The 27,154-nt window shown below is 34.4% G+C and overlaps 1 protein-coding gene across 2 annotated transcripts in view; it reads left to right on the top strand.

Moving 5' to 3' along the window:
• ST7L (suppression of tumorigenicity 7 like) overlaps positions 1 to 27,154 on the top strand; it is a 65,403-nt gene that overhangs the window by 8,683 nt on the left and 29,566 nt on the right. For both annotated transcript variants that reach the window (XM_063104347.1, XM_063104345.1), the window contains 7 exons: positions 5,782 to 5,836; positions 8,459 to 8,574; positions 14,217 to 14,295; positions 22,218 to 22,372; positions 23,900 to 23,997; positions 24,264 to 24,378; positions 26,359 to 26,431. In XM_063104347.1, the coding sequence (XP_062960417.1) occupies positions 5,782 to 5,836; positions 8,459 to 8,574; positions 14,217 to 14,295; positions 22,218 to 22,372; positions 23,900 to 23,997; positions 24,264 to 24,378; positions 26,359 to 26,431 (691 nt within the window). The remainder of the gene's footprint in view (positions 1 to 5,781; positions 5,837 to 8,458; positions 8,575 to 14,216; positions 14,296 to 22,217; positions 22,373 to 23,899; positions 23,998 to 24,263; positions 24,379 to 26,358; positions 26,432 to 27,154) is intronic.

Raw genomic sequence — 27,154 nt, 5'->3', positions numbered from 1 at the left:
TTCTTTTCAAAATACTTACAAAAGCATCAAAATCTCAATTCTTTATCTATGGATATTCCATTGTCATACTTTACTTGAAGACTCTTCCTCTATATGTATCTAGTAATAGAAAGTAAATATTAATAATGATATGTAATTAGGAAAGCAAAATTTTCAAAGCCAAATATTAATGATATTTTGGATTATTGTTCCTTTCATTTGGTATAGGTAATAATCATGCAATAATAATACAAATGAGTTAATTCCATAAGATTCCCATAATGTCTCATTTGTTCAATAAACCTAACCACTAGAGTTATGTTAGGTTAGTAGAAAAATATGACCTGAATGCAATTGCTGGCACTTTTTAGATATGACCAGGCAAAGTCCCTGAGGAAGTACTATTTAAGTGGAATCCTGAAGAATGACCAGGAATAGTAGGGATGGGGTTGGCAGTCATTCAAGAGTACAGGAAGGAATAATGGTAATTTTCTTCCTCCTTCTTTTTCCCCTTTCATAATATAATTAAAAAACTCCTAAGAACAAGACATACTATGATAAATATGACACAGGTCTGTCCTCAAGAAGCTCAGAGTTCAGTATACAAATAATTATAACAATAATGCATTGCATGATTTTACTTCCTATTGTAAGACGGAATATACCATTCATATGAGAGTGAAGATTACCTTATGAATATTCCAGCTTGAGGCTGGGTGTTTAGCTCACTTAGTTAGAGTGTGGTGCTATGCTGATAACACCAAGGTCAAGGGTTCTATTCCTATACTGGCCAGCCAACAAAAAAACAAAAAAACAAAAACATTCCAGCTTGGTAGAGGATGTAGACATGTAAGTAAGTTGACAGCAAAATGGTTTGCTACTGTGTAAGATATTGTGGTGACAGAAAAGAAAGAGTGGAAAGTTATTCTTGGAAGGAGGGCCATAAGATGTTTCACAGAGGAGATGCTTGATTTGAACCTCAAAAGTGAGTCATAGTCTACTTTTGTTCAACTTTTTTCCCTGAATAACTTGATCTCATTCTATAATATTACCACTCATAAACATATACGATTTTTTCATTCCCCCTCAAAAATTATATTGACTCCATCCTACCTTCTTTTATTTCATCATTTATTGCCCCATATCTAGGCCCTTAACATCTCTTTCCTAGACTAATGCAGTGATATCCTAACTGGTTTCCCTTCCTCTGCTACTTTTCCTTCTATTACATTCTTTCTCCTTATGTAAAAAAAGTGGTTCTCAAAAATTTTTTTCTTTTTCTTTTTTTTTTGCAGCTGGCTGGTATGGGGATATGAACTCTTGACCTTGGTGTTGTAATGGTCCTCAAACTTTTTGAACTCAGGAATACTTTACATTCTTAAAAATTATTGAGGACCTCAAAGACCCTTTGTTTATGTATGGATTACATTCATCAATATTTATCATCTTAGAAGTTAAAGAGAAAAAAATGTAAAATATTTATTATTTTTAAAATAGTAATAAACCCATTACATTTAAACATATTGCTATAGACAAAATTGTGTCTCCTAGAATCCATATGTTGAAACTCTAACCTCCAATGTAACTGGAGATAGGACTTTTAGGAGTTAATTAAGTTTAAATGATGTCATAAGGGTAAGTCCTAATTTGAAAGGATTGGTGGCTTTATAAGAAGAGGAAGAGAGAGATCACTGTCTCTCTTTGTCATGCGAGGACACAGCAATAAGGCTGCCATCTGCAAGCCAGGAAGAGAACCCTCACCAGAATCCAACCATGCTAGTACTTTGATCTTGGACTTCTAAGCTCAAGACTGTGAGAAAGTAAATTTCTGTTGTTTAAATCACCCAGTGTATGATATTTTGTGCTGCTGTAACAAATATCAAAATATGTGGAGAAGTGGCTTTTAATGGGTAGAGGCTGGAAGAGTTTTTAAGTGCATGTTAGAAATGTGGACATTAAGGGCAACTTTGGTGAGGTCTGAAATGGAAATGAGAAACATGTTATTGGAAAGTGGAAGAAAGGCAATCCTTATTATGAAGTGGAAAAGAACTTGGCTGAACTGTGTTGTAACATTTTTGGAAGGTTGAACTTGACAGCACTGAAATTTATCAGGAGATTTCTTTTTTAAAATCAATCTATCTATCTATCATCTATCTATCTATCTATCTATCTATCTATCTATCTATTCTATCTATCTATCTATTATCTATCTATCTATCTATCTATTATCTATCTATCTATCTATCTATCTATCTATCTATCTATCTATCTATCTATCTATCTATCTATCTATCTATCTGAGGAGATTTCTAAGCAAAGTGTTGAAGGAGCAACTTGGTTCCTCCTGACTGCTTATAGTGAAATGTGAAAGGAGAGAAATGAATCAAAGGAGAAACTGATAAGCAAAAAGGAACTAGAATCTGAAAATTTGGAAAATTCTCAGCCTATTCATGTTGTAAAAAATGAGAAAACTTATTCTGAAGAGAACACTAAGGGTGTGGCCAAACAACTGTTGGAGATCATGTGTGCAACTCATGTACTTAATCAGCCATATAAGCAGAAGCCAGGAGAAGACATGGGTTTCTGCCAACAAAGACACTGCCAGTTTGAACTAAAAGGGATAGAGAAAGAAGAAAAGAATGAAGGAAGACTGTCGGACTTCTTGGATTATACAGGACCAAACCATAGAACTATTCAGCTGCAAATGTGTACTGATCTCAAATAAAGGGAAGAATGAGTGACCAGAGGCCTGCCACTCTCAGCATAGACCCAGGAGGCAAGGCTGTTTTCTCTTTGGTTTCAAAGGGTGGGGCTACCTTTGTAATATCTGGGGCTTAGGATGACTGCCCAGTGCCTCATAAGCTGAGCCATCCTCACAAAGAGCCACATGGCAGAGTATGAGAAATATTCTCAAGTTTAAGATCTAATGGAATTTGCCTTGCTGGGTTTTGGTCTTGCTTGGGACCATCACCCCTTCCTTCTTTCTGATTTCTCCCTTTTGGCATGGAAATGTCTATCCTATGCCTGTTCACTATTTGTGTACTGGAAGCACATAATTTGTGTGTTTTCATATGTTCACATCTGGAGAGGAATTTAGTCTAAAGATGAATTGCACCTTGAGTCTCACCCATGTTTGATTCCAATAATATTTAGATGATACTTTGGACTTTAGGTTTTAGAGTTGATGATGAAATGAGTTCAGACTTTTTGGGGCTGTTGGTATAGAATTAATGTAGTTGGTATAAAAGAAGGACATTTGAATGCTATGGACTGAATTATATCCCCCAAATTCACATTTTGAATCCCTAATTTCCCATGTGACTGTATTGGAGATATGGCCTTCAAGGAGGTGATTAAAGTTGAATAAGAGTGGAACCCTTATCTGATAGAATAGATACCCTTATAAGAAGAGGAAGAACCACCAGAGCTCTCTTCCTGCCGTGTGAGAACACAGTGAGAAGACAGCCATTTGCTAGCCAGAACTCAATCATGCTGGCACCCTGATCTCAGACTTCTAGCTTCCAGAACTGTGAGAAAATATATTCTGTTTTTTATGCCATGCAGTCTATGGTATTTTGTTATAGCAGTCCAAGCTAACTAATATATGTATTATGAAAAATAATTTTATTTCCCAAAATTAGAAAAAGTTTAGTCAGAAGACTGGCATTATTTTACATTTGTTTAAATCTCTTTAATGCCTAGCATTTTTAATAGAAGACAGCTTATTCTCCTGTCTGCTTCTGCATTGTTTGTTGTGATAAGTTTTTTTGTTTGTTTGTTTCTTAAAAGATGACTGGTAAGAGAATCTTAACCCTTGACTTGGTGTTGTCAGCACCATGCTCTTCCAAGTGAGCTAACCGGCCATCCCTATATAGGGATCCGAACCCTTGGCCTTGGTTTTATCAGCACCACGCTCTCCCAAGTGAGCCACGTGATAAGTTGTTTTGATTGAAGTATGACGGTACTTCAAAAGGTTCATGGAAAGATTCGTATTTTCTTTTAATTTTATTTTTCTACAAACATTGAAATAATCTCATTTATGAAAAAAATCTGGTTTACACAGGTATGTACTTGGAAAAGGGAGGAGTATTTTAATAGCATTCTTAGAAAATTGTGGATATTTTTTCGATACTACACCAAAACTTTCTGGAAGTTTCGTTGCAGTTTGGAATCTGAACTTGGCACATTCTGTTGTGTTAAAATCCATTGGTGTATCTTGCGTTTTGAATGGGTTTTTTACTTATGCCTAATTTTACAACATCATGCATTGGTAATTTGGAAAATACTTGTTCACTGAGTTATGCATATCTTAAATGTTGATACATTTTATTGCATAATATTTAAAAAATCACATTTGTTAATATCACCACCAATCTCATGGATGGTGAGCCAGGCTCACAGTAGCAGATACAGATTTTTCAAAATTCTTAAAATTCTGTACACTTGAAAGCTCACATTTTATCATTGGCAGTAAGTACTGTTAGTTTTCTTCCTTAAAGTTGACAAACTCACTTTGTTCATTTTTAAGAAAATGTCTGATAGATACCTCTCGGACTAATAAGTTTGTCTGTCTGTGGCTCTTTCAAGTAAAAGCACTGTTCCACGACAAAAGTGGCCAGTTCAGCTCACAAAACAACTGCTTTTACTGAAGACAATCATTAAACCTGGTATAACGTTTAAAAGGAATTTGCCTCATTTTTACTGCAAGGATATGGGGGTGAAGAATCCAATGACTGCTAGCACAATTTAGTGTCACTGCCTTGAGTCACAGTAAAGTATTAGCAGTTTTACCCACCATCGATATTTCATCACCAGTTCAACTTTGTAAGACTAGGGTAAACAAATGAGGAGTCTGGGCCACAAAATTTAAGAAAGCCCTCACTCTCGGGGTCATGCAACTGAGTTCAAGGCAACACAGTTAAAAAGGCAAATAATGTCTTAGAATTTATTATGCAAAGAGTTGTTACTTTGCAGTTCCATGAATCATATTTTGAGAATTGCAGATCTAAACACAGATCTGCTATCTGTTATTTTTCTGCTTATAAAACTTTGATGGCTTCTGATTGAGTAAGGATAATATCTAAACTCCTTAATATGGTATATAAGCTCCTTCACCAATTTCCCCCAGTCTATTTTCTGTCCTCGTTTACAGCTCTCCCTCTCACCCCTACTCTGTACTGTAGCCTAACCATGCTGTGTGGTTTTGATACTTCCTCTGCTTGGAGTATTCCTCATCTGGCAACTTTCTACTCATCTTTTACAGTGATTCAATATCAGTTTGAATGTCATCTCCTTTCTGAAGCCTTCCCTGGTTTCCCCAGAGCAAAATTAATCACGTCCTTTTTTTCGCTTGGAACAAAACATACTGCTACTATAGCACTTATCACACAGTTTAGGCCATTGTTTACATGACTAATTCTAATGCTATATTTAATCCAGTTAAACAAGTCAGTTCCAGATGCTGTGTTCGTTTTGTATTCCAGGAATATAAAAATGAACAAAGTTTTAAGAGATCATATTTTAAAGGGGAAACTGAAAACCAGACACATAATCACATTTTACTGTGGGGAGAGCTATAATTGTATTATGAACCAAACTCTATGGAGAAAGAAATAAGGGAATGACGAGATTTAATTCTGTGCTTCTTAAGAGCAATGGTGATCCACACTTTATCTTTGTACCATCTGTGGCTAGCACTGTGCTTAGCATACAGTGGGCAGATAACAAATATTGGTTAAATGAACATTTAACTGCATTTGATTAAACTGTCTCATTATTCCCCTTTTCCCCCTTGTTCTTCAGAATGCAAGGTATGGAGAAATCCTCTAAGCCTTTTCAGAGGAGCAGAATACAGGAGGTATTCCATTTTTCTTTCAGTATAAGTATGGCATTGATCTTAGAGTGAAAGTATTATGGCAACATTTGTTTTTATAAATATATCACAGCTCTTCTAATTGGAGATACTGATATATAATAAGTTAGAATGATTAGCCCAATGTTTAGTTGAAAACATCTTGACTATGTTTACTTTTATAATGATGAGAAGCATTGCTTCAAACCATATGTTTGTGATACATAATAAGTACATATTAGGCTCCGGTTTATGGCAGAAAGCCTTTTGCAAAGAATTCGTGAGATTAAGAAAAAAATTATACGTGTCAGCATATTCCTTTGCATGTGTGCTCAATTTCAAAATTTATTTGAGGACTCACTGGAAAATATCAATCTGAACAAGAATGTGCTCTTCATTTGTGCAAGAGTACAGGGTACAGTATTTTCATACTGATTTTATATTGCCATTTCCTATCTACACTATTGTGTCCATCTCTCTTCCAGTTTTTACCATAAATGAGAAAACATCTTTTGAAACTTACAACCAAAGATACTTTGCTTTTATTTTGAGGACAACTGTGTTTTACCTGGAGGTAGACAGGAACATGTTATTTAATTTATTGAACGAGAAACATTTTGTATTTACTGTGTATGGGCACTATGCAAATGATGGAGATAGAAAAATGACTAAGCAATAATCCCTGTGCTTAAGCACTTGATAATGTAGGATAATGACATCCTGGGAAGTGAAAGCTAGGCTCTTATGAGAGATACTATTAGACTGTATTAAGGGATTCTTCAAGAAACAGGTCATTAAACCTCTTACTGTGTTTATTAAAAAGTTACTGAAACTATTCCTTTTTATATTATATAGTGTCTACTTCATGAAAATCTTAAAATTTCTTAGTGTCAGGAATACTGATACTTCTCTTGAATGATTAGTTTGTCTTAATGTAAAAGTCTTTAATTGATAACCATTGTGTGGTTCTAGAAAGCTTACGGCCACATTGTAGCCAACCTATAGCAAGTGTATAGAACTCTCTGGTATACATTCCATATGTTAGCTTCATTCTAGGCTCCATTTTGTGTCCCAATCCTTATTTTCCTTTTATTGAATCTTTTGTTTTACTTCTAATTTATATTATTGATATTGTACATTATATTTTTAACTCTTTTAAGTCATTTTTGGAATAATGTGGATTGTTAACTTTTTTAATTTTTAGAATGCATAGCAAAACTTTGATAAGTGAACAAGATTTTCATTTTTCTTCATGATAATTTCTTACAAAGCAGCTAAAAACCTTAGCAAGGCAATTTATACTATTAAATAACTAAAAATAACACTTACAATGTGTTTTTAAAATGCTTATTTTTTTCTGATTGTAAAAATTTGCATATTCATTGTAGAAAATTGAAAAATACAGAGATAAAAAATCACCTTTTCTTACCACTAAGTATTTTAGAGTATTTGCATCCATTTTCTCTTCTCTGTACATATGTAGAAACAAAACTCAAACATCATAATGTATATACAGTTTTACATCCTACTTTTTTCTAACATAATGTTATGTGAATTTTCCACAAAATTTCTTGAAAACATAAATTTCTTCAAAAATGATTTTTTAATGGTTGTACTATATTCTGTTATATGGAGATACCATACCTTACCTATATCCCCTTTATCTGGGTCACTAAGATTATTATTTTAGTGTTAACATTTATACTAGAGGGATAAATATTTAGCCACATCTATTGTTATTTCCTTATGGTTGATTTGTAGCAGTGGGAATACTGAACCAAAGGGTATGAACAATTTTTTTCCTTCCCTTTAATCTTTTTTTTAGTTATTACTATGGAAATTTCCAAAAATAAACAAAAGTAGAAAGAATCGTATAATGGAACTACATGTACCCATGCCCCAGCTAGGTGTGACTGTTTTTAAAACTCTTGATAGATATTACCTGATTGATTTCTGGAAAGAGAAATGCAAATACCAATTCACATTTATACCAGCAATATATGTGTGAATATCCCACTTCACCCTTAGTAATAAGTCTTTGTCAATTTGATAGGTGAAAAGTAAAACTTAGTTATTTTAATTTGTTATTTGTTAATTTCTAATGAGATTTGATGTTTAAAAATGTATTTATCAGCTAGTTTGTTAGCTTACTATTAATTTGTTGTGGGTTTGGGGGTGGTTTGAAAGTTTAATCTGGAAAAAGTTTCTATTTGTTTTTATGCTTTGAAAGCCCTTTACCATCTTGACATCTAGTAAACATTCACCTGTGTTTTCTTCTAGTTTCTTCTAGTTTTACTTTTAATATTTAATTCTAACTAACTGAGAAATTATTTAAGTATATATAATAAGATATATCTAACTCAAATTGTTTTATTCCTTCAAATCTAATTGTCAAAGCACTGTTTATTGAATAATCTATTATTTTTCTGTTTGGCTTTTGATATTTTATTATCATACTCTAAGTAGTTTATGTAGATTATCTCATGTGTTTTACTGACTATAATAAGCTTTAAAAACATTCCTAAATAGAATTTGTAGCAGTTTATTTTTGGAAATAAATAGTGTCTGTTGTAGCAGACAGATGCTCTCTCACTTCCAATTTAAATATTTTCTTCTGTTTTGGTAAAGATACACTTGGGTGACTGGTAAAGAGCCACTTACATACTATGACATGAACTTGTCAGCTCAGGACCATCAAACCTTTTTCACCTGTGACACAGACTTTTTACGTCCTTCAGACACAGGTACGTGTCATATCTGTTCATGGTGTAAACAGTGATCATGAAAATTATTTTAAAAGTTTTTTAGAGTTATTATAATATACAGTTATTTGCATTGTTGATAAGAAACTCATATTAGGTTGGCCAGTTGCTTGTTGGTTAGAACGTGGTGCTGATAACACAAGATACAGGGTTTGTTCCCTGTACCGGCCAGCTGTCAAAAAAAAAGGAAACTCAGATTAAATTAAAACAAATTATGATTATAAACTAGGTTGATATACTTGCTTTCCTTCTTATAAAGAATTTGAAATATTTTATGCTTCTTTTATTACTTATAAAACAATTCAGATACAGCTTATGCAGAAAATAGCGTACCCTCTTGTGATCTAGGAGATGAATACCTGTGTTTTCTTTTCATGTAGATAAAAAGGATAAGACAATGCGTAAATACTGGGGACTGGTATGTAGAGAAAATGGGGTATATTTTGTTCTATATATAATAAGTTAGAGATGCATACAAAATAGTAGATCATAGTTTAGTTCTCTGTAAGCTCTTCTCTATAGAAGAGAATATTAAGACTCATAAGTGTATGGCATAAGGACAGGAATATTTATCACAACTTTTCTTCGACTTTGAATGCCCTCATCCTCCTTATCTATCTGATGAATTACTTTTTATCCTTCAATATCCAAATTAAAAGTCACATTCTCTAGGACACCTTCTCTGGGATCTCCTGTCGAAACTAAACATTTTCTACTCTGCAGTTTTACAGGACTTAGTCCAAACTTCTATAAAGTAATGTTTGTTAATTTATTCAACCCCAAACACTTATTTGTTAATGTTATCACATTGTTTATATTTGTCTTCTCTAACAGAGTATGAAACTTTGGAGAGCAGGGTCTATTTTCTCTTCATCTTCAAATCCTATCATCTAGCACATTGCCTGACATACTGTAAATAATATTTATTCTTTGATGAAAGTATGAATGAATGAATGACCAAGATGTTACAGATGTCTTAAGTAGTTTTACTTACTTAAAATAACAGCGAACATATGTGTAGCACTTACTACGTGCCAGAAACTGTACTAAACAATTTATAGAAATGTACTAATTTAACCTTCCCAATCACTTTATGAGGTAGATACTATTATCAGCCCCATTTTAAAAATAAAGGAACCAAGGCAAGGGATGATCAAGTAACATTCCCTAAGTCACAAGCTAACGAATGATAAAGCTGGGTTTCAAACTCAAGCCAGGCTGTTAACCACTACACTATCACAGCTTCTTCTTACCACTTGATAGACAGAAGAAAATGACCAATAAGGGTCTTAAAAATAGACAGTTTCCTGGCATTGAAATGAATTCATTGTGATATATCTTTGCTTGATAAATAGGTTAAGGGTGGATGGTAGCAGGAAACTCAATGATCTTTGGTATGTTTACATCAAATGGTTTAATTGCAAATAAAGGAGAAAAAAATTGCTTTATGGCAAAAGTGTAGGTGTTGGGGAAATAACAGCAGTAGAATATCAGTATTGTATATTAACTTAAGGATTGAGGTGACTCTGGAAATTAGGCCTCACTTCCCTCTCCCAGACATAATTGCAAACATTGGCAGGGTTTACAAATAGCAGCCATGGCTATCCACTAAAGCTGTGGTCTTAAAACATTTTTTTCAGATATCTCCTAACAGAATTTTGAAAAACTGTGTGTCCCTGTGCACGTTTTTACATTGACATCATAAGGTTAAATAATCATTAAGAATGTAATTTTTGACATATTATAAAACATACACATTTAAAAATGAATATAAAGTGTAGTGTACCTTATATTTAAAATAGTGTAATGTAATCAAATGATTTGATACTCACATTATCCATTGAAAAACACATGAACAATGGCTGGTTGGTTAGCTCATCTGGGTGAGCATGGTGCTGACAACACCAAAGTCAAGGGTTTGGATCCCCATATCAGCCAGCCACCAGAAAAAAAAAAAGGAAAATACATGAACAATTGCTCTTTAACAGTAGTCACTTTAGGTAAGTCTTTTCTTCTTGAACACATATCTATTCTACACCCCTATATAATTTTATTGTAAGGTAATAATTTTATGCTAGTCTTATCACATTTGCATATTTGCCCACAATAAAAAATTTTTATATCAGTTTTTTTAATTTAAATTTTATTTGACCATAGGTTCTAAATGTTATTATGTGCTTTAATTATATATTTGTCAAATCCTTAGAGCTACATATTTATTTCTTTAAACTTTGGAAAATGTCCTCTATATAACTTAAGTGACTGTGTGAATCCTCATCATTAATTCTTTCAACCGAATCAGACTTACTTTCTGACCGAGAAGTCTGACTTCATTTTTTAGTTCAAGTGAATGTGCTAACATATATCCCCATGAGAATCATCTCTCTTCTGAATTCAGATTCTGAGATAGAAAGATGAATACATCTTGGAGCTTTGCCTAGACCATATTACTTGGCCAAAATAAGGCTCCACTTCCTTACAAATGCCCCTTTTGCCCTTTGTTGTGAGGGGACCTTCCCTTAAGAGCAATGTATTCTTTGATAGTAAGTGGGAAGGGGTGTGAATGAAACTGATAAAAATTATCACTCCTTCCACACTCTATACTTGAATTCAGAAATCCAGAACCAGAACATTCTATTTCTAATGCCAACCTCCACTATTAAAAGAAATAAGGACAGGTTTTCCTATTATAGGGTACCTTGATTAAAAATGGCTGCCCCAAACCCAAACTTTGAATGGTCTCTTTGGCAGGTGTAGATTTTTATAGTCTATGGCAATGCACCTTGGAAAGATTCAAGATGGGGAAGAAGTAAGTGTTTCTTCTGTAAAATAGGAGAAGGAACTATATCTTTGGGGGTAGGGGGTGGGTGATTGTATTTAGGTAGGAAGGAAAATCAGTGTGATGCATAGACCAATCAGAGTAATATTCTTTAAGTAGACCAGTTATAGGAAAGAGTTATATAAAGTTGAAGCTTTAGGCTTATATTCTCTTAAAACCATGCATCCAATTTTGGTCCTTGCAAAGTTTCACGTACTTCTATAGGTACACATAACTCCAGCTAAAGACTGAATTCAAGGACAGCCTCTATCTGTGAATGATAATTCAGAAATGGACTTTTGGTTCCATATTGATCTTTTTCAGACACTCAAATAAAGTAATGATTTACATAAGTAGTTTTATATTCAGAAAAAACAAGTGTGTATGTATGTATGATATGGCAAATTTCTCTTATTGTCATCAGTAATAACTAAATTAGATTTTGCTGTCATCCTATTGATTTGTTTATCTAAGGCAGATAAATATATCTATCCTCAAGGGCCAGCCAATAGTGTTTTTTGGATTTCTGTATTTATTTTCATTTTCAACATTTATTTTACATTAAAATCCAGGGTTACGCTTTTTGAAAGTTGGAAAATATGGCAAAATTGGATCTGTATTTTTACTTGGCGGTAATAAGCTAGAGTTGAGTTGTGGCTCTCTCCTTTAGACAGTGCATGTGCTTTTAGTTTACTCATTTATGTTTCCTTCCTGGCCCTTGTAGGCGTTTCTGTTTGTGACTCCTGACCTTAGGATTACTCCTGGTCTCTCTTTTGCTTGTTAGCATATTAGAATATTATTTAACTTGGAAAATATATAAATTTAAGTGAATTGCTAACTGCTTCTGTTAACTCTTTTTTAAGCCTATCAAGAACTCTTAAAGAAAACAATTGGATACTAAATCAGCATTTTGTTTTAAATTTTTCTTAATCCTTATTTTAGGAAAAAAATACACATTTTTCTTCCTCTACTTTATTACCCCTTTGCCCTTAGGCTTAGGACTGCTGTGGTTGTGAAGACTAATCTTGAAAGGCTGGAAAGAACATTTGAAAATGCAAGAACTGGAAAAAATGCTTAAAGGTGGATTAGATGAGCTCACTAGAAATAAAAAAAATACAAATGAAAATTAGATAGTTTTCATGTATTAAATTAGTAAAGATTGATAATGCTATGTTGGTAAGGAAATAGGGAAATAGCCACTCTCCTACTGCCTGAAGTTGTAAATTAATACAGTCTTATTGAGAGGAGTTTGGAAATATATGTGCAAAATCTTTTAAAAGATGCATACATTTTAACCAACTGTTTTACTTCTAGAAAGGAAATATTTGGTCAAATATGCAAAGATAACTACTGAAAGATTGTTATGACAATGTTTTTATATTAGCAGAAAATTGGGCGTAACTTTATTATCCATCAAAAGGGAATTGGTTAAATTAATTATGATATGTTCTTAATATACTAGAATACTGGGCCAGCCTGTGGCACTGGTCATCTTTAAAACACACACACACACACACACACACACACACACACACACACACACACACACACACACACACACACACACACACACACACACACACACACACACACACACACACACACACACACACACACACACACACACACACACACACACACACACACACACACACACACACACACACACACACGAATACCAAATAACCATTTAAAATTTTTATAAAGATTCAGCATCAAAATTTGACCTGTAAATATCATATAACTTATAAGGAGAGCCCCATCACCAAAAATCACAAGTCTAATACTGTACTTTATTTTTATATAATATTTGACTATTTCAGCAGAATGATGTTCTTAACCTGGTTTGTATCAGATGGATGCTGACTTGTATAATTTTGTCAAGTTCAGGAAGCATTAGCTGTCAGCTAGTTGGTGACATGTTTGATATGAGAAATGTATTTTTTTACACTAGTGGAATATATTGTCTCCTTTTCTAAGCCAAGACTAATATTTTGTTTCCAAAGGAAAACTCAAACATTTTCCACATTATTCTTTCTGAACAGTTGTGGGTTTAGTTCCAAAAGCAACACTCATACGTTCTCTGTTTTTCTTATCAAACTTGAAATAGGCCAGATAGTTTCATAATTCTACTTTGTTTGTTTGTTTAATTTTAAAGAAACAGTGTGAAATCTTTATTTTGGTACAGTAATGGTAGCAAAACTGATATTGTTATTCCAGAGAAATCCTAACTCAGGCTTTTGTTGAATCCTGGTAGAGGCTTACATTTTCCGGAGTTGTACTATATTCTAAATTAATTCCTTTTTTTTCCATTTTTTGCCCTTTTTATACAATGCAAATCTAGACTTTCTTCCTAGAGTGAATCATTGGTTCAAGACTTTGTTTTTAAGTTTTTGTATATTTTTAGCAGTTGTATAGACCTTTTTCAGAATGATAAATGTAGAACTGGAATATTTCATATTGATTGTAATTTGATGCCATTCAAACTCAATTTTAACATGCATTTAGATATATAAATGTTCATGTATAATAATGATGTAATTAACTTGGTTAAGAACCTTATGTGTTGTTATTCAAAGAAATCACTGAAATAATATATTTATTTTAAAATAAATATATGAAACTTCCAAATTTATTGTAAATTTCTCCTAAGGTTAATATGAACTAGTAACCCAAATTCTTGTTTCATATGTTTAAGAACATGTTATTTAAAGCTTTGTTTACTCCCCTAGTTCATTCTTCATCCATTTTGCGTAAGATTATATGTTTACCATCTCATCTACTTTTTGAAATATTTTTCCTACAGTTATGCAGAAGGCATGGAGGGAAAGAAATCCTCCAGCTCGAATCAAAGCAGCCTATCAAGCTTTAGAGTTAAACAATGAGTAAGTTTGAAATATGTGGAAAATAAGTTTGTTTTGAAGGAAACCCAGGCAAATGATTTCATCTTTCCTTTTGTCTGTTTCTAAGACACATGGTGTCATTAGCGGTCCCCTTTCCCTTTTTGCATACTAGAAATAAAATTTGCAGTGTTCACCAACAACTGTATTTTGTTTCTGAAATTGTAAACTTATGTATGCTTTTGAATAGAAATTATGCCAGAACTACTTTTTAAAATGGAGAATGCAAGTGGAGAATGGTGATAATATTTAATAGTTAAAAGGGTACGAAAATACTTATGCCACCTGTTTTAATTTTTTTTACTTAAATCATTTATTTAGTCCTGAAAATTTTAGTTGCTAATGGGCTTGGAAGCATGAGAAAGGGATTCAAAATAAGTAAAACATAGCTCTGCCAACCTTATTTTTTTTCATGTTAACAGCATTTTTTTTAATAGTTCTTTATTTTTTTTTTATTTTTTATTTTTTTTAAAAGATGACCGGTAAGGGGATCTTAACCCTTGACTTGGTGTTGTGAGCACCACGCTCAGCCAGTGAGCGAACCGGCCATCCGTATATGGGATCCGAACCCGGGGCCTTGGTGTTATCAGCACCGCACTCTCCCGAGTGAGCCACGGGCCGGCCCCAATAGTTCTTTATATCACCTTTATCTGAAGATAATTTGTAAAATCATGTCAACGTAATATTTAATATTAAAGTCTTTGTATATTAAGTCTAAAGTTTAGGTTTCCTCAACTGCAGTTTCTATTAATATCTTTTCTTTCTTTAGAAGAGATTAATAAATATTAATCTTGTACAGATTAAATAAATACTAAGACTAAATATATAGTCCCAGTCAGTGTTAATAAAGGAATGCTTCTGGATAATGTGAATTTAGAGTTGTTCCCTGAAATCTCCCCAGTAGATATATTACCCTTATCAAGAAGACCTTCTCATGCTGGGACAAAAATGGCAGAGTAGGAAACTCCAAAAGCAGCAAATAGACTGGCAAAACTGTCAGAATCAACTTTATTGAAACCTTGGGATTAAAAGTTTAAAGTAACTTGGTGAATGCTTAATCAGGGAAACACCACCTGACTTTCTATAAGAGAACTTTATAGTGTTTTAACTTACCTGACCTCATCCCCCACTCCCTAGCTCAATGGTAGTCTAGAAGACAACAGTGCACATGCCAGGTATAGGTTTCTAGTACCTGAGGAAGCAGAATGTACCTTATTCTCAAAGAACTGTGGTTGTTTATTTTGATCCATCTGCTGGCTCTCTGAAGGAGCAGATCAAAGAGCTTGCCTCTATTTTAGCTAGCAGAAAACTCTCCCAGGACTGACATAACTACACTGGGGGACATTTACTGAAAACATTTAAAGGCAAATGCATTAGCTGATGTTGCCTGGGGCAGGTGACAACAGGTGGGACAAACAATAGACAAACCAGAAAGCCTATGAGTAAAGGCTGGGGAATGAGACGGTTTGGGGAATATAAGCTTTGAAAAGTTCCCACATATTCCTGGGAATCTCAAAGGCCCCACACCAGAGCTGGGCACATGCTCAGAAAAGACTTGAGATGGCTCTCACATCTGACTAACCTTCATGTTCTGCGCAAGTGGGAACTGAAGGCTAAGGCAGAATTGTAAATGGGTTGGCTGAATGTTGAAGGTGTGCTGCAGCACACATACAGAGCCCATCTGCAAAGACTTTTGTTTTTGTGTTTGTTTGTTTTTGGTTCCAAGTGCTTAAGGATCACTAAGCTAAAAGAGCACAAACTTCACTGATCGTATATGACAAAAAGTACAGATTTTATAAAATTGGTTTAGAAAAGTCATGAGATAGACAATTACAATAAGCAGCAACAACAAATCTTAAGGAGTAGAGAAAATCTGATTTCTACAGGGGCCAGAATATAATATTCAGAATTTCCCGTTTTCAACAAAAAAATAACAAGCCATACAAAGAAACAAAGAAATATGGCCCAAACACAAGAAAAAAAAAGAGAATAAATAAATAGAAACTGCCCCTAAGGAAACCTAGACTTTGGACTTAATAGACAAAGACTTTGTCAAGTATTTTAAATATGCTCAAAGAGATAAAGGAAACCATGAGAATGATATCTCTCTACAAGAGAATATCAATAAAGAGAAAGAAATAAAAAAAAGGAACTAAATGGAAATTCTAGAATTGAAAAGTATAACTGAAATGAAGAATTTACTATAGGGGTTTAGCAGCAGATTTGAAAAGGCAGAAGAAAGAATCAGTGAACTTGATTTAGATTAATTGAGATTACCCAGTCTGAGGAGCAGGATAAAATAAAGGAATGAAGAAAAAGGAACGTGTTCTAAGAGAACTGTGGGACACTATTCAGCATACCAACCTATGTACAATGGGAGTCACAGAGAAGAGAGAGAGAGGCGGGCAGAGAGAATATTTGAAGAGGGCCAAAACAAAATAAAAGCAAACTGAATCCAGCAGCATATTAAAAGTATTATATACTCTGACCAAGTGGGATTTATTCCTGGAATGCAAGAATGGTTCAACAGATGAAAACTGATCAGTGCAATGCACTGCATTAACAGAATGAAGGAAAGATACCACGTGATCATCTCAATATATGCTGAAAAAGCATTTGACAAAATTCAGTACCCTTTTATGATAAAAGTATATGAAAATCATTTAATGTAATATACCACATCAACAGAACAAAGGATAAGAACCACATGATCATCTCAGTTGATGCAGAAAAAGTATTTGACAAAATTCAATATCATCTTGTGATGAAAACACTAAAAAAATTGGGAATGAAACATCCTCATCCTGATAAAAAGCATCCATGAAAAACCCATAGTTAATTACATATTTAATGATAAGAGGCTGAAATCTTTCCCTCTAAGATCAAGAATGAGGCAGGAATATGTGTTCACCACTTCAATTTACGTATTCTGGAGCCAGTGCAGTTAGGCAAGAAAAAGAAAAAAAATGGCATCCAACTAGGAAAGGAAGAAAAACTATCTCTATTCATAGATGTCATTATCTTATATGTAGAGAATCTTAACAAATCGACAAAAACACTCTGAGAGCTAATAAAAGAGTTCAATAAAGTTGTAAGAGACAAAATCAACATATAAAAATCAGTTGTATTTCTATACACTAACAATGAACAATCTGAAAAGGAAATTAAGAAAACAATTCCACTTATAATAACATCAGGAAGATTTAAATACTTAGGAATAAATTTAAACAAGGAGATAGATGGAAGACTTGTGGACTGAAAACCACAAAGCATTGTTGCAATAAGTTAGAGAAGTAAATAAATGGAAGGACATCTTGTGTTCATGGATTGGAAGACTTAATATTGTTAGGATGTCAATACTCCCTGAGGTAATCTACAGATTCAATGCAATCCCTATAAAAATTCCAATTACCATTTCTGTAGAAATGGACAAGGTGATCCTAAAATTTATATGAAATTACAGGAGGCTGTAAATAGCCAAAATAATCTTGAAATAGAAGAATAAAGTTGAAATACTCATACTTTTCAATTTTAAAACTTACTATGAAGCTACAGTAATTAAATCATAAGATCAATGAATTTGTATTGAGAATCCAGAAATAAACCCATACATATATGGTCAATTGATTTTTGACAAGAGTGCCAAGACAGTTAAATGGAGGAAAGAACAGTTTTTTCAACAAATGATGCTGGAACAACTCGATAGCCACATATGAAAGTTTGAGGACTGGCCTGATAGCTCACTTCAGTAGAGCATGGTGCTAACACCATGCTCAAGGGTTTGGATCCCTGTAACGACCAGCTGCCCCCCCCCCCCCAAAAAAGCATGAAGTTGGATCCTTACTTTATACCATACATACCATTTAATTCAAAATTAATCAAGGACCTAAATGTAAGAGCTAAACTATAAAACTCTTAGAAGAAAACATAGGGACAAATCTTTATGACCTTGGATTTTGCAGTGGTTTCTTAAGTTTGACACCACAAGCAACGAAAGAAAAATTAAATAAGTTAGACTTCATCAAAATTAAAATATTTTTTTCATCAAAGGATGCTGTCAAGAGACAAAAAATAGATTTGTGATTGCCGTGGATTAGGGAGGCAAAGGAGATGATGTGGAGTGACTACTTAGGGGTGTGAGGTTTCTTTTTGGGATGATGAAAATGTTCTGGAATTACATAGTGATGGTGGTTGTACAACCGTGCAAATATATTAAGTCTCTGAATTATACACTTTAAAATGTTTTAAACTGAATTTCGATATATGGATTTTACCACGATTTTAAAAAAAATTTCCCAAAGTAAGAGTCATTAGGTAATTATGTAATTAATTTCTTGTATTAACATCTCCCTATAAAATACTTTTGGACAATTGCAGGAAAGCTTTAAGGGGGAAAAAACCTCTTATCAGATGCCTATACTGTAATTTAAAATTATGTTTATATTTTGACTCTACTATGTCAGTTTATACTCATCTAGATCTTTTTTAAAGAATTTTTATTATGGTTATTTAAAAGCATTTGAACTGATTTTTGGAATGGCAGTCAGGAGCTTAGATAGTGTTTAAAGCAGCAGTATATCTAATGCTTCAGAGAGATCCAGTGTAATGTAATAGAGAAATCTTTGTTGATTAGTGAAATTATTATATACTTTAATTTTGGGTATTATTCGAAGGATGCTGAAATGGTATGATTTGCATTTTCCGTATCTGAAAGACACTTTTTGTCCAATTGATATGAGCTATCTTGCCATCACTAATGTTTCATGCCTGGCCTTGTACTTTCACCAATAATCTCTCTCTACTTGCTTAGATAAGCACTAGTCAATAGAAATATAATGTGAACCATATATGTAACTTTAAATTTTCTAGTAGCTATGTGTAAAAGGTAAAAAGAAATGGGTGAAACGAATGTGAATAATATGTTTTATTTAGCTATATTCAAAACATTAAAATATTATTTTAACATGTAATTAAAATAAAAACTCTTAATGAGGTATTTTACATTCTTCTAAGTCTTCAAAATCCAGTGGGTATTTTACACTTACATCACTTCTCAATCTGAACTAGCCATATCTCAAGTGCTCAATAACCATATGTGGCTAGTGACTAGAATTCTGGACAGTGCAGGCTTAATCAGAACTTGGACATTGTCTCCAGGAGAGATGGACTTGTTATACTGGGAATGGAAGGGAAACTTTTTGTTTCTCTTTTTTGCCCCAAAACAGGAATTAGTTTATCTTATTAGCCAGTTGTTGACTTAAAAGATACAAAGAAAGATCACTATGTTTTAGTAGGATGAAGAAAAGACAACTTGGAGTAAGTATGGGTGTGAGAAATGAAAGTAGGAGTGTAGGAGGAAGGACTGGAATTCAGACCAAGGGAAGTTATCCTGCACATTATTGTGGACAAGTCCAAGGGAGGAGGGGCAGCATACAAAGGGAATACTCAGGTTTGGGAAAAACATCTAGTCCTGGAGTGTAATAACACCACAGTCAAGGGTTTGGATCCCTGTACCAGCTAGCTGCAAAAAAGAAAAACAAAAAAATCTAGTCCTAGAGTATGTTTCTGAGTTAGATGTCAAGGGTGCCTTGTTGGCTGACGGACTCTTCCCAATCTTCATTCTCTCCAATACCTGCTTCCATGAGATATTACAAAGTATATAGTGAATAAGAACAGGTATGAGCATTACAGTATATAATCCCCTGAACTAATTTTCAGATAGTTCTGTATATGTCTTCTTTTTAAAAATTTTTTATTTTTTATTGAATCATAATTGATTATACATATTTTGGGGGTTCAACGTTGACATATGTTGATCAAATCAATATTATTAGCATATATATTATTACAAATCGTACTTATTCTTTATGCCCCTTATCCAGTCTCTCCCCATCTCCCCCCCACAATAACCCTAGATTTCTTCTCTCCTTCTGAAAGAGTAACATTTACTCTGTTGATTTATTGCCCCGATGATCTATCCAGTGCTGAGAGAGGTGTGTTCCGATCCCCCACTATTATTGTAGAGAGATGTTTCTTCTGTCACTCTGGAATGAGCTTTGTGGAGAGAGACATCCTCTTCTTTGGTCTCTGCTGGTGACTCTCCTTGTGTCAATGCACTTGAGTGGCTGGCAGGACATCTGCACAGTGGTTGTGGTGTCTAGCAGCTCTGGCTATTGTGGTGGCTGCAGTCACATGGAAGTGGTGTTTTTGGCATGCTCCCTGCCTGGTTGTGGGAGGATGGGTTGGTGCTCTGCTCCACCTGTTTTTACATTATAGGATGTTGTTGCGGAGCAGTTGGGTGGGAGAAGGAGAGGTGAAGGGCGAAAGAAATAGAGTAGGAGAAGGAGGAAGGAGGGGGGTCATGGTTGAGGCCCATGGCACCCCCCTCATTCCTGCAGGGGAGACCAGGGGGCTTCCTGTGGTGGTTTGGTCATTGCTGGGCTGAATGCAGATGTCAGGGGGTGTGTGGCCGAGGTCCGAGGCCCCCCACTCCCCAGCTTGGGAGCCCAGGGCACTTCCTGCAGCGGCTCAGGGGTTGTCACTGGGCTCGTTGTGGGTGTTGGGCGGCATGGCTGAGGCCCCCGGGCCTCCCCACTCCCTGGTTTGGGGTCCCAGGGGACTTCCAGTCCTTGTAGGTTTTATAGGTGTTCTTTGGTGAAGTGAGACCTTTACTAGTTAATATCAAACTTTGTTCTGTGGGTATTTTGTTTTCTCTTTCAATTCTGCATTGGATTATTTGCTGTTTCCACTACTTGAACTCTGCATTGGAACTAATTTGTTATCCTTTGCTTACTTCTAAAATGGGGGAAATTCCTGTGGGGACCAGCACTTGAAATTCCTGTGGGGACCTCACCCTGTGGCTGAGCTAAATTCTGCTCTGTTGCTGATTTTCTGGGGAAGGCTTTCGTGCAGCTCAGGTTTTAATGGTTGACTCTGTAGGTACTTTCAGATCTCACTTGTGTTATGTGGAAACTCTGGTCTGGGCCTGAGTCTTTTCAGCAAAGTGTACTCCCTGCAGTTATATATTCCTGACAAGTGTCCACTGAGTGGTCCTGCACGGATGGGGGGGTAGATCAGCTGTCCATGCTGTGCCCCAGTGTTACCGCTGTAGGCCCATCTCCCCAGGCGCCTGCACTCCAAACACTTCCCATGGGATGGGCAGCGTGCCAGTCCCTTGAGATGACTCACTGGCCTCTGAGTGGCTCCTTTTTTCAGTTGTTGTGGCTCCTCACTCCTATGCGGGTTCACGGGAACCCTGTTAGTGGTCTTGCTGGCTTGGGGGCCACCAAGGACCTCTTCTCCCTTGTCCTTCCAAGTAACTTCATAGGAAGGGCACAGCTGTGCCTTTTGCCAGCTCTTGCTCTATATGCTCGCCAGCTCCAGCCTTGAAGAGGCTGGGACTAGAGATGGTGGGAGTGATCCTTTCTTTCTCTCATTGTGGCTTATCCTGCCTTAGTGCACTCCGTAGGCCTTTCCTCCTCTTCCCCTGAGCTCTAGCTGACCTAGCTTGGCTCTCCTTGCTTTTTAATAATTGTAAATTGGTTGATTTGTGGGAGAAAGTGATGCTGGGGACTGTCTATTGTGCCATCTGTATATTTCTTCTTTTCTTCCCCCTTCCACAAAAAGAAAACAAAGGACAAAGGGTCAGAGAATGGAGATAGAAATAAAAATGATAGAAAATAAAGAATTGAGGAGAAAACATGAGAGTGGAAAAATTGTGGAATCAGACATAAAGAATATACCAAAATGCCCTAATAAGTTAAAGTATTGAAGTGTTCTTTCTTTCTTTAATAGATGGAAAGTTAAGTAAGGTCAGGGAAACACGATGTAGAGCAAAGGGACATACCCGTGAGAAAATACTAGCTTTACCATTTTATGTAAAATTGCCTTGCTTGCTTTCTTCATAGCTGTGCCACTGCATATGTTCTACTGGCTGAGGAAGAAGCAACAACTATTATAGATGCTGAAAGGTTATTTAAACAGGCACTCAAGGCAGGAGAAACAATTTATAGGCGGTCACAGCAGTGCCAGCACCAAAGTCCTCAGCATGAAGCTCAACTGAGTAAGTGAATTTGAACTGATTTTTACTGTCTTTTAGCTCCTGTAATTCACTCTTTTATGTTTAAAACTCAAAACAACAATAATAAAAAGACTTTATACTTAGGGATTAGCTAATTTCATAAGAAATAACTAATCTATTCCTAATACCTACAAGCCAGCAAGACAGGAATATGTATTAGCTCGAGAATGATTGTGCAAGGAAGGAGATCTGCTCTGGCTATTGAGAGGAGAGGTGGTGTGCAGCTCTGAGATTTACCAGTAATTTATTTCATGCAAGAATTGGGCTGGTCTTTGGAGAAACATAACTCAAAAATATTCAAGATTCAGGAGAGCATTCTGGTGATAAGTGGCTATCACCTTTACCTTTATCCTAATTCTTACTCCACACAACAGAATTACATCATTTAGTTTTTGCTCTTCAGACTACGTATCTGCTACTTGTATAGTGCTAGGGAGTGGCCCCTTTCATATTATCTGATTCTTAACACAAAATCCAACCTCATACTTGGCATTGATTTTTTTTTTTGGTTGACTTTTCTCCATGATGTGTTTGGGATCAGATGGGCCATAGCATCTAAGGTCCTTCCTTTCCATACTTAGGGATACTCTCCCAGTAATGATTGAGACACTTTTACCAAAGATGTTAGAATCAGCGATGCTGCTGCTTCCTGCTATTTTTGTGACCAGAGGGTTTTAGTTTCATGATTTTGGCAGTTAGTGGACCATAAATTGCAATATGTTTATATAATGCGTTATCTGCTAGCAGTTAACTTCTAAATCTTTTGTTTGTAGAAATTAAAATTTGGATAATGTTCTCTGTCTAAGCTAAATACTGATGTATACAGTATATTTCATTAATGCGTATTTTTATAACACAACTGTGGGAATATATAATTTTGCAATCTGGAACTAACGCAATTATATCTGTAAAAAAATAATGATGCCATTTGTCCTTGTGTAATCTCAAATATGGTTATGAGATAGTTTGTTAGCACTTTCTAGAAGTAGTTTTATAGTTTGTTAATTACTAGCTGTTAAGAAAAGTTTACATTAGCTATGGTAATTTTGTTTTGGACTTTTTTTGTTTGAGTTAGAACAATAGAGAATATTAAAATAACATATTGTCTATGCAGAAACTTAAAATAATAGTAGGTTAATGTTATGTCTTCCTATAAATCTACAAGCATGTGTTTCTTTTCTGTCAATATTAAAATGAATTTTTCAATCATATATGAATTGCTTTATATATACTGTACTCAGATTACTTACTATTGGAGGCAAAAGTAATTCGGTATGTATTTCAAGCTTTTGATACAGAAAACTTAAAATATACACAAATATAGAGAGAACTCTCATTTAATAATTATCACCCAGATTCAATAATCTTTAATATTATTCTATTCTGATACAATTTAATTTTAATTGAATCTTCTGGCATAAGCAAATAAAATTAATGAATAATAAGTTAATGAAATAGCAGGCCATAATACAAAAATGATAGAGTGTCACTTTTTGTTTTTCTAAATAGGGAGAGATACCAACGTTCTGGTATATATTAAAAGAAGATTGGCAATGTGTGCAAGAAAATTAGGAAGAATAAGAGAAGCAGTGAAAATAATGAGAGATGTAAGTAAATTTGATAATTGGACTGTTATATTTATTTCTCCAAAAACTAAAAATGTAGGTTAAGATGCCAGTTATTTTAATGCAGAATTACTGTTCTTTAACTGGAGTTTTTATAACAATATATTCATTTAATATACATACATTTCTTAAGAGTTAGGTCTCCACAGGTTTGTTAAGAAACAAAAGAATGTCTACTTTAATGAATTTGATTTAGTTCTATTGAGTTTCTGTTATGATTTTAATCTTTTTCTCCTTTTAATATGCAGTTGATGAAAGAATTTCCTCCTCTTACCATGTTGAACATCCATGAAAATCTCTTAGAATCACTTTTAGAATTACAGGCCTATGCAGATGTTCAGGCAGTCCTAGCAAAATATGATGGTGAGTTTTATTTGTCTTAGTTGATAGCATAGCTATTTTTTTTTCAATTATATAATCATAAATATGGTTCTATTCTAGTATTTCTCTAATTTCCTCTTTCCATTCTTACCAGTAAGTATTTAGTATGCATAGGGTACAAGTTGTTATTAAGTATCTTCTTTATCAGGACTTTTGGTAGATTTATTAATTTCTTTATTGAGTTTCTAATACGAGTGACGTGATCAAAATACAATGGTGAACAAGAAGTCATGGACTTAGCCCTCATAGGATATACAGTTTAGTGAAACATACAGACAAATGAACAGCTGTTATATTGAAGACAGCCTATTAGGTGAGATCATTGGAAAAACAAGTGCTGTACATGTAGGAGGGTACCTCATTTGTTTTGGAATATCAAAGAAAGCTAACAGAAATTGCTCAGCAGTATGTATAAGAGTAATTCAGAATAACATTTTTGCAATGCTCTTTAGTTACAAAGCATAATTTATTATCTCATCTGATCCTTATAATAATCTTGTGAGGTGGTAGGACAAGTGTTTTTACTATTTCTAGTTACTAAATAAGGAAACCAGAGTTCAAGAAAGCTTAAGTATTAGGTAAAGTCTCCCAGCCAGTAGGTAGCAAGGCTGAACTTAAATTCAGGTATTAGTATTCCATTCCTTGTTCACTAGTCTTCCCACAGTAACAATTCAATATATTTTGGCTATTTTTATTATTATACTATTAACAATGCCAGTTTACCACAAATGGAGTTGGGAGAATTTTAAAGATCCATGGCTTTTCTCTCGATTCTGAGTGAGGCATCAGCTTTTAATGCCAAGCTTCCTAATAAGAATAATGTTTCTGGTCGTATCTTTCACTATAACAGAACACATATAAGTCACTCATTCATACTTGTCCTCTTGTAGGTTTCTACCCATTAGCTTGGGAGTCCACATGACTTGGAAAGTTTGAAATGTGTTATCCTTGGAAAGAGTTATTTTTTTTTAAACATCAGGAATTTTTATGAAGTGCTTCAGAATCGTGTAGGCTCTTGGAGAAATTTGTGAGAAATTCTTTCTATATGTAACTTAACAAATGTATGGCCTATTTGTGATGCTTAAGTTGAACAAGCTTAGGGACTGAGTATAAAAAATCAGAATAGGACCTGATTCATTAAAAATAAGACAAAACTAACTAAAACTAATAAAGCATATCTAAGTTGATATACTTCTGCGTTTTCAGTTATTTTCATGAGTGCCAAGTTTTTACCATTCTAGAATCCTGAGGAAGTTGAAAGCAAATTTACTTTGTTAGTTCTTCATTTGCTAGTAAGACTCTAGAATTGAGAACATCAAGAGAATTCTTCATCCTTACTCTTCTGATAGTATTATTTTGGGCATTCTTTTAAATAGGATTTATATAATTAATTTACTCATAGTTCCAGGTTAATTTTTTTGTACTTTACAAAAAAAAATCATTTAAGACAAGGTAGAAAATCAAAAACTTAGAAAGAAGAAAAAATAAAAATCATCCTTGCTCATATCAACCTGAATTTAACTACTGTTAAACATTTTAATTTTTTTCTAATCATAGTTTTTCTCTATGAATAGGTGGAGTTTGTACATATTTCCCATTATACTGTGCCTTTTTCCCTGAATACTATTATTTTAAGCAGATTATTATAAATATTTGTTGATCATTTTTCACCATTATACAGAGGGCTTTTGTGGACATAATTTAATTTATGCTGGAAAAGTGCCATTCTCTATTTTGAGAATAGAAAACAAAGATTAAAGAAGTTACTACTAAGTCAAGGATGCATAGCTAGGAAATAGCAGAATCAAGATTCAAACTCCGGTCTTCAAATTACATGTCCAGGTGTTTTTACCACTATTTTACATCTGTTGAATTTGCACTATGAACTAATTACTCTTATTAAAAATTCTGTCGTGATATGTTTTTTGTAATTCTTCCCTAAATTTAAAATTATCATTGCAGATATAAGCCTTCCAAAGTCAGCAGCAATTTGTTATACAGCGGCACTGTTGAAGACAAGGACTGTTTCAGATAAGTAAGTAGAAATGAAAACTACAATAATTTGGAAAGACTGCTAAACTCAATGTTATGTTTTTCCTCTACTGACTTTAAACAGTGCTCTTTTTCCTTCCTACTTTCTTCTGAATAACTGTTGATCTTCTGGGGCTTTGAGGCTTTTTACCATGTGTAGTGGAAAGAGCAAGATTTTTAGAGCTGAGTAAACCTGGACTCAAATTCAAACTTTGCCACATTCTAGCTGTAGGACTTAGGGCAAGTTAATAATTTTGAGTCTCTTCCTCATCTGTAAAATGAGAATAATAACACCAGAGAGTGGTTGTGTGAGGATTATGTGTAAATGCCTAAAGCAATGTCTAGAAAGAAAGTACACACAGTAAATAGAACTATGATGATTATGATAAGGCATATAGGGAAATAGGTTTCATATTATCTTTTCTTAGATTATAATTCTGAATTATTCTGCTTTCCTCATATTTTTGGCTGCCTTTAATGAATTCTCTTTGTTCTGCAGATAAGATATTCAGAAACCAACCAAATGGTGAACATTTTCTTTCACCTTAGATTAATATGCCTTGATACTTCTATTTCATGGGATTCTCTGGATGTGCCTGTGTAGCATGTATTACTTTATTACCTTTCCCAAAGTGTGCCTTCCAATGGACTTCTCCTGTAGGCTTTCTTTACCTAAGTTTGAAGATTTCCATTCCGTATGCTGCCTTTTTTATATGTTGAACCAGAA

The sequence above is a fragment of the Cynocephalus volans genome, chromosome 8, assembly GCF_027409185.1.
Source record: "Cynocephalus volans isolate mCynVol1 chromosome 8, mCynVol1.pri, whole genome shotgun sequence".
Classification (NCBI taxonomy): domain Eukaryota; kingdom Metazoa; phylum Chordata; class Mammalia; order Dermoptera; family Cynocephalidae; genus Cynocephalus; species Cynocephalus volans.
The sequence above is the reverse complement of the archived record's forward strand: the minus strand, read 5'-3'. Positions and strand labels throughout refer to the sequence as shown.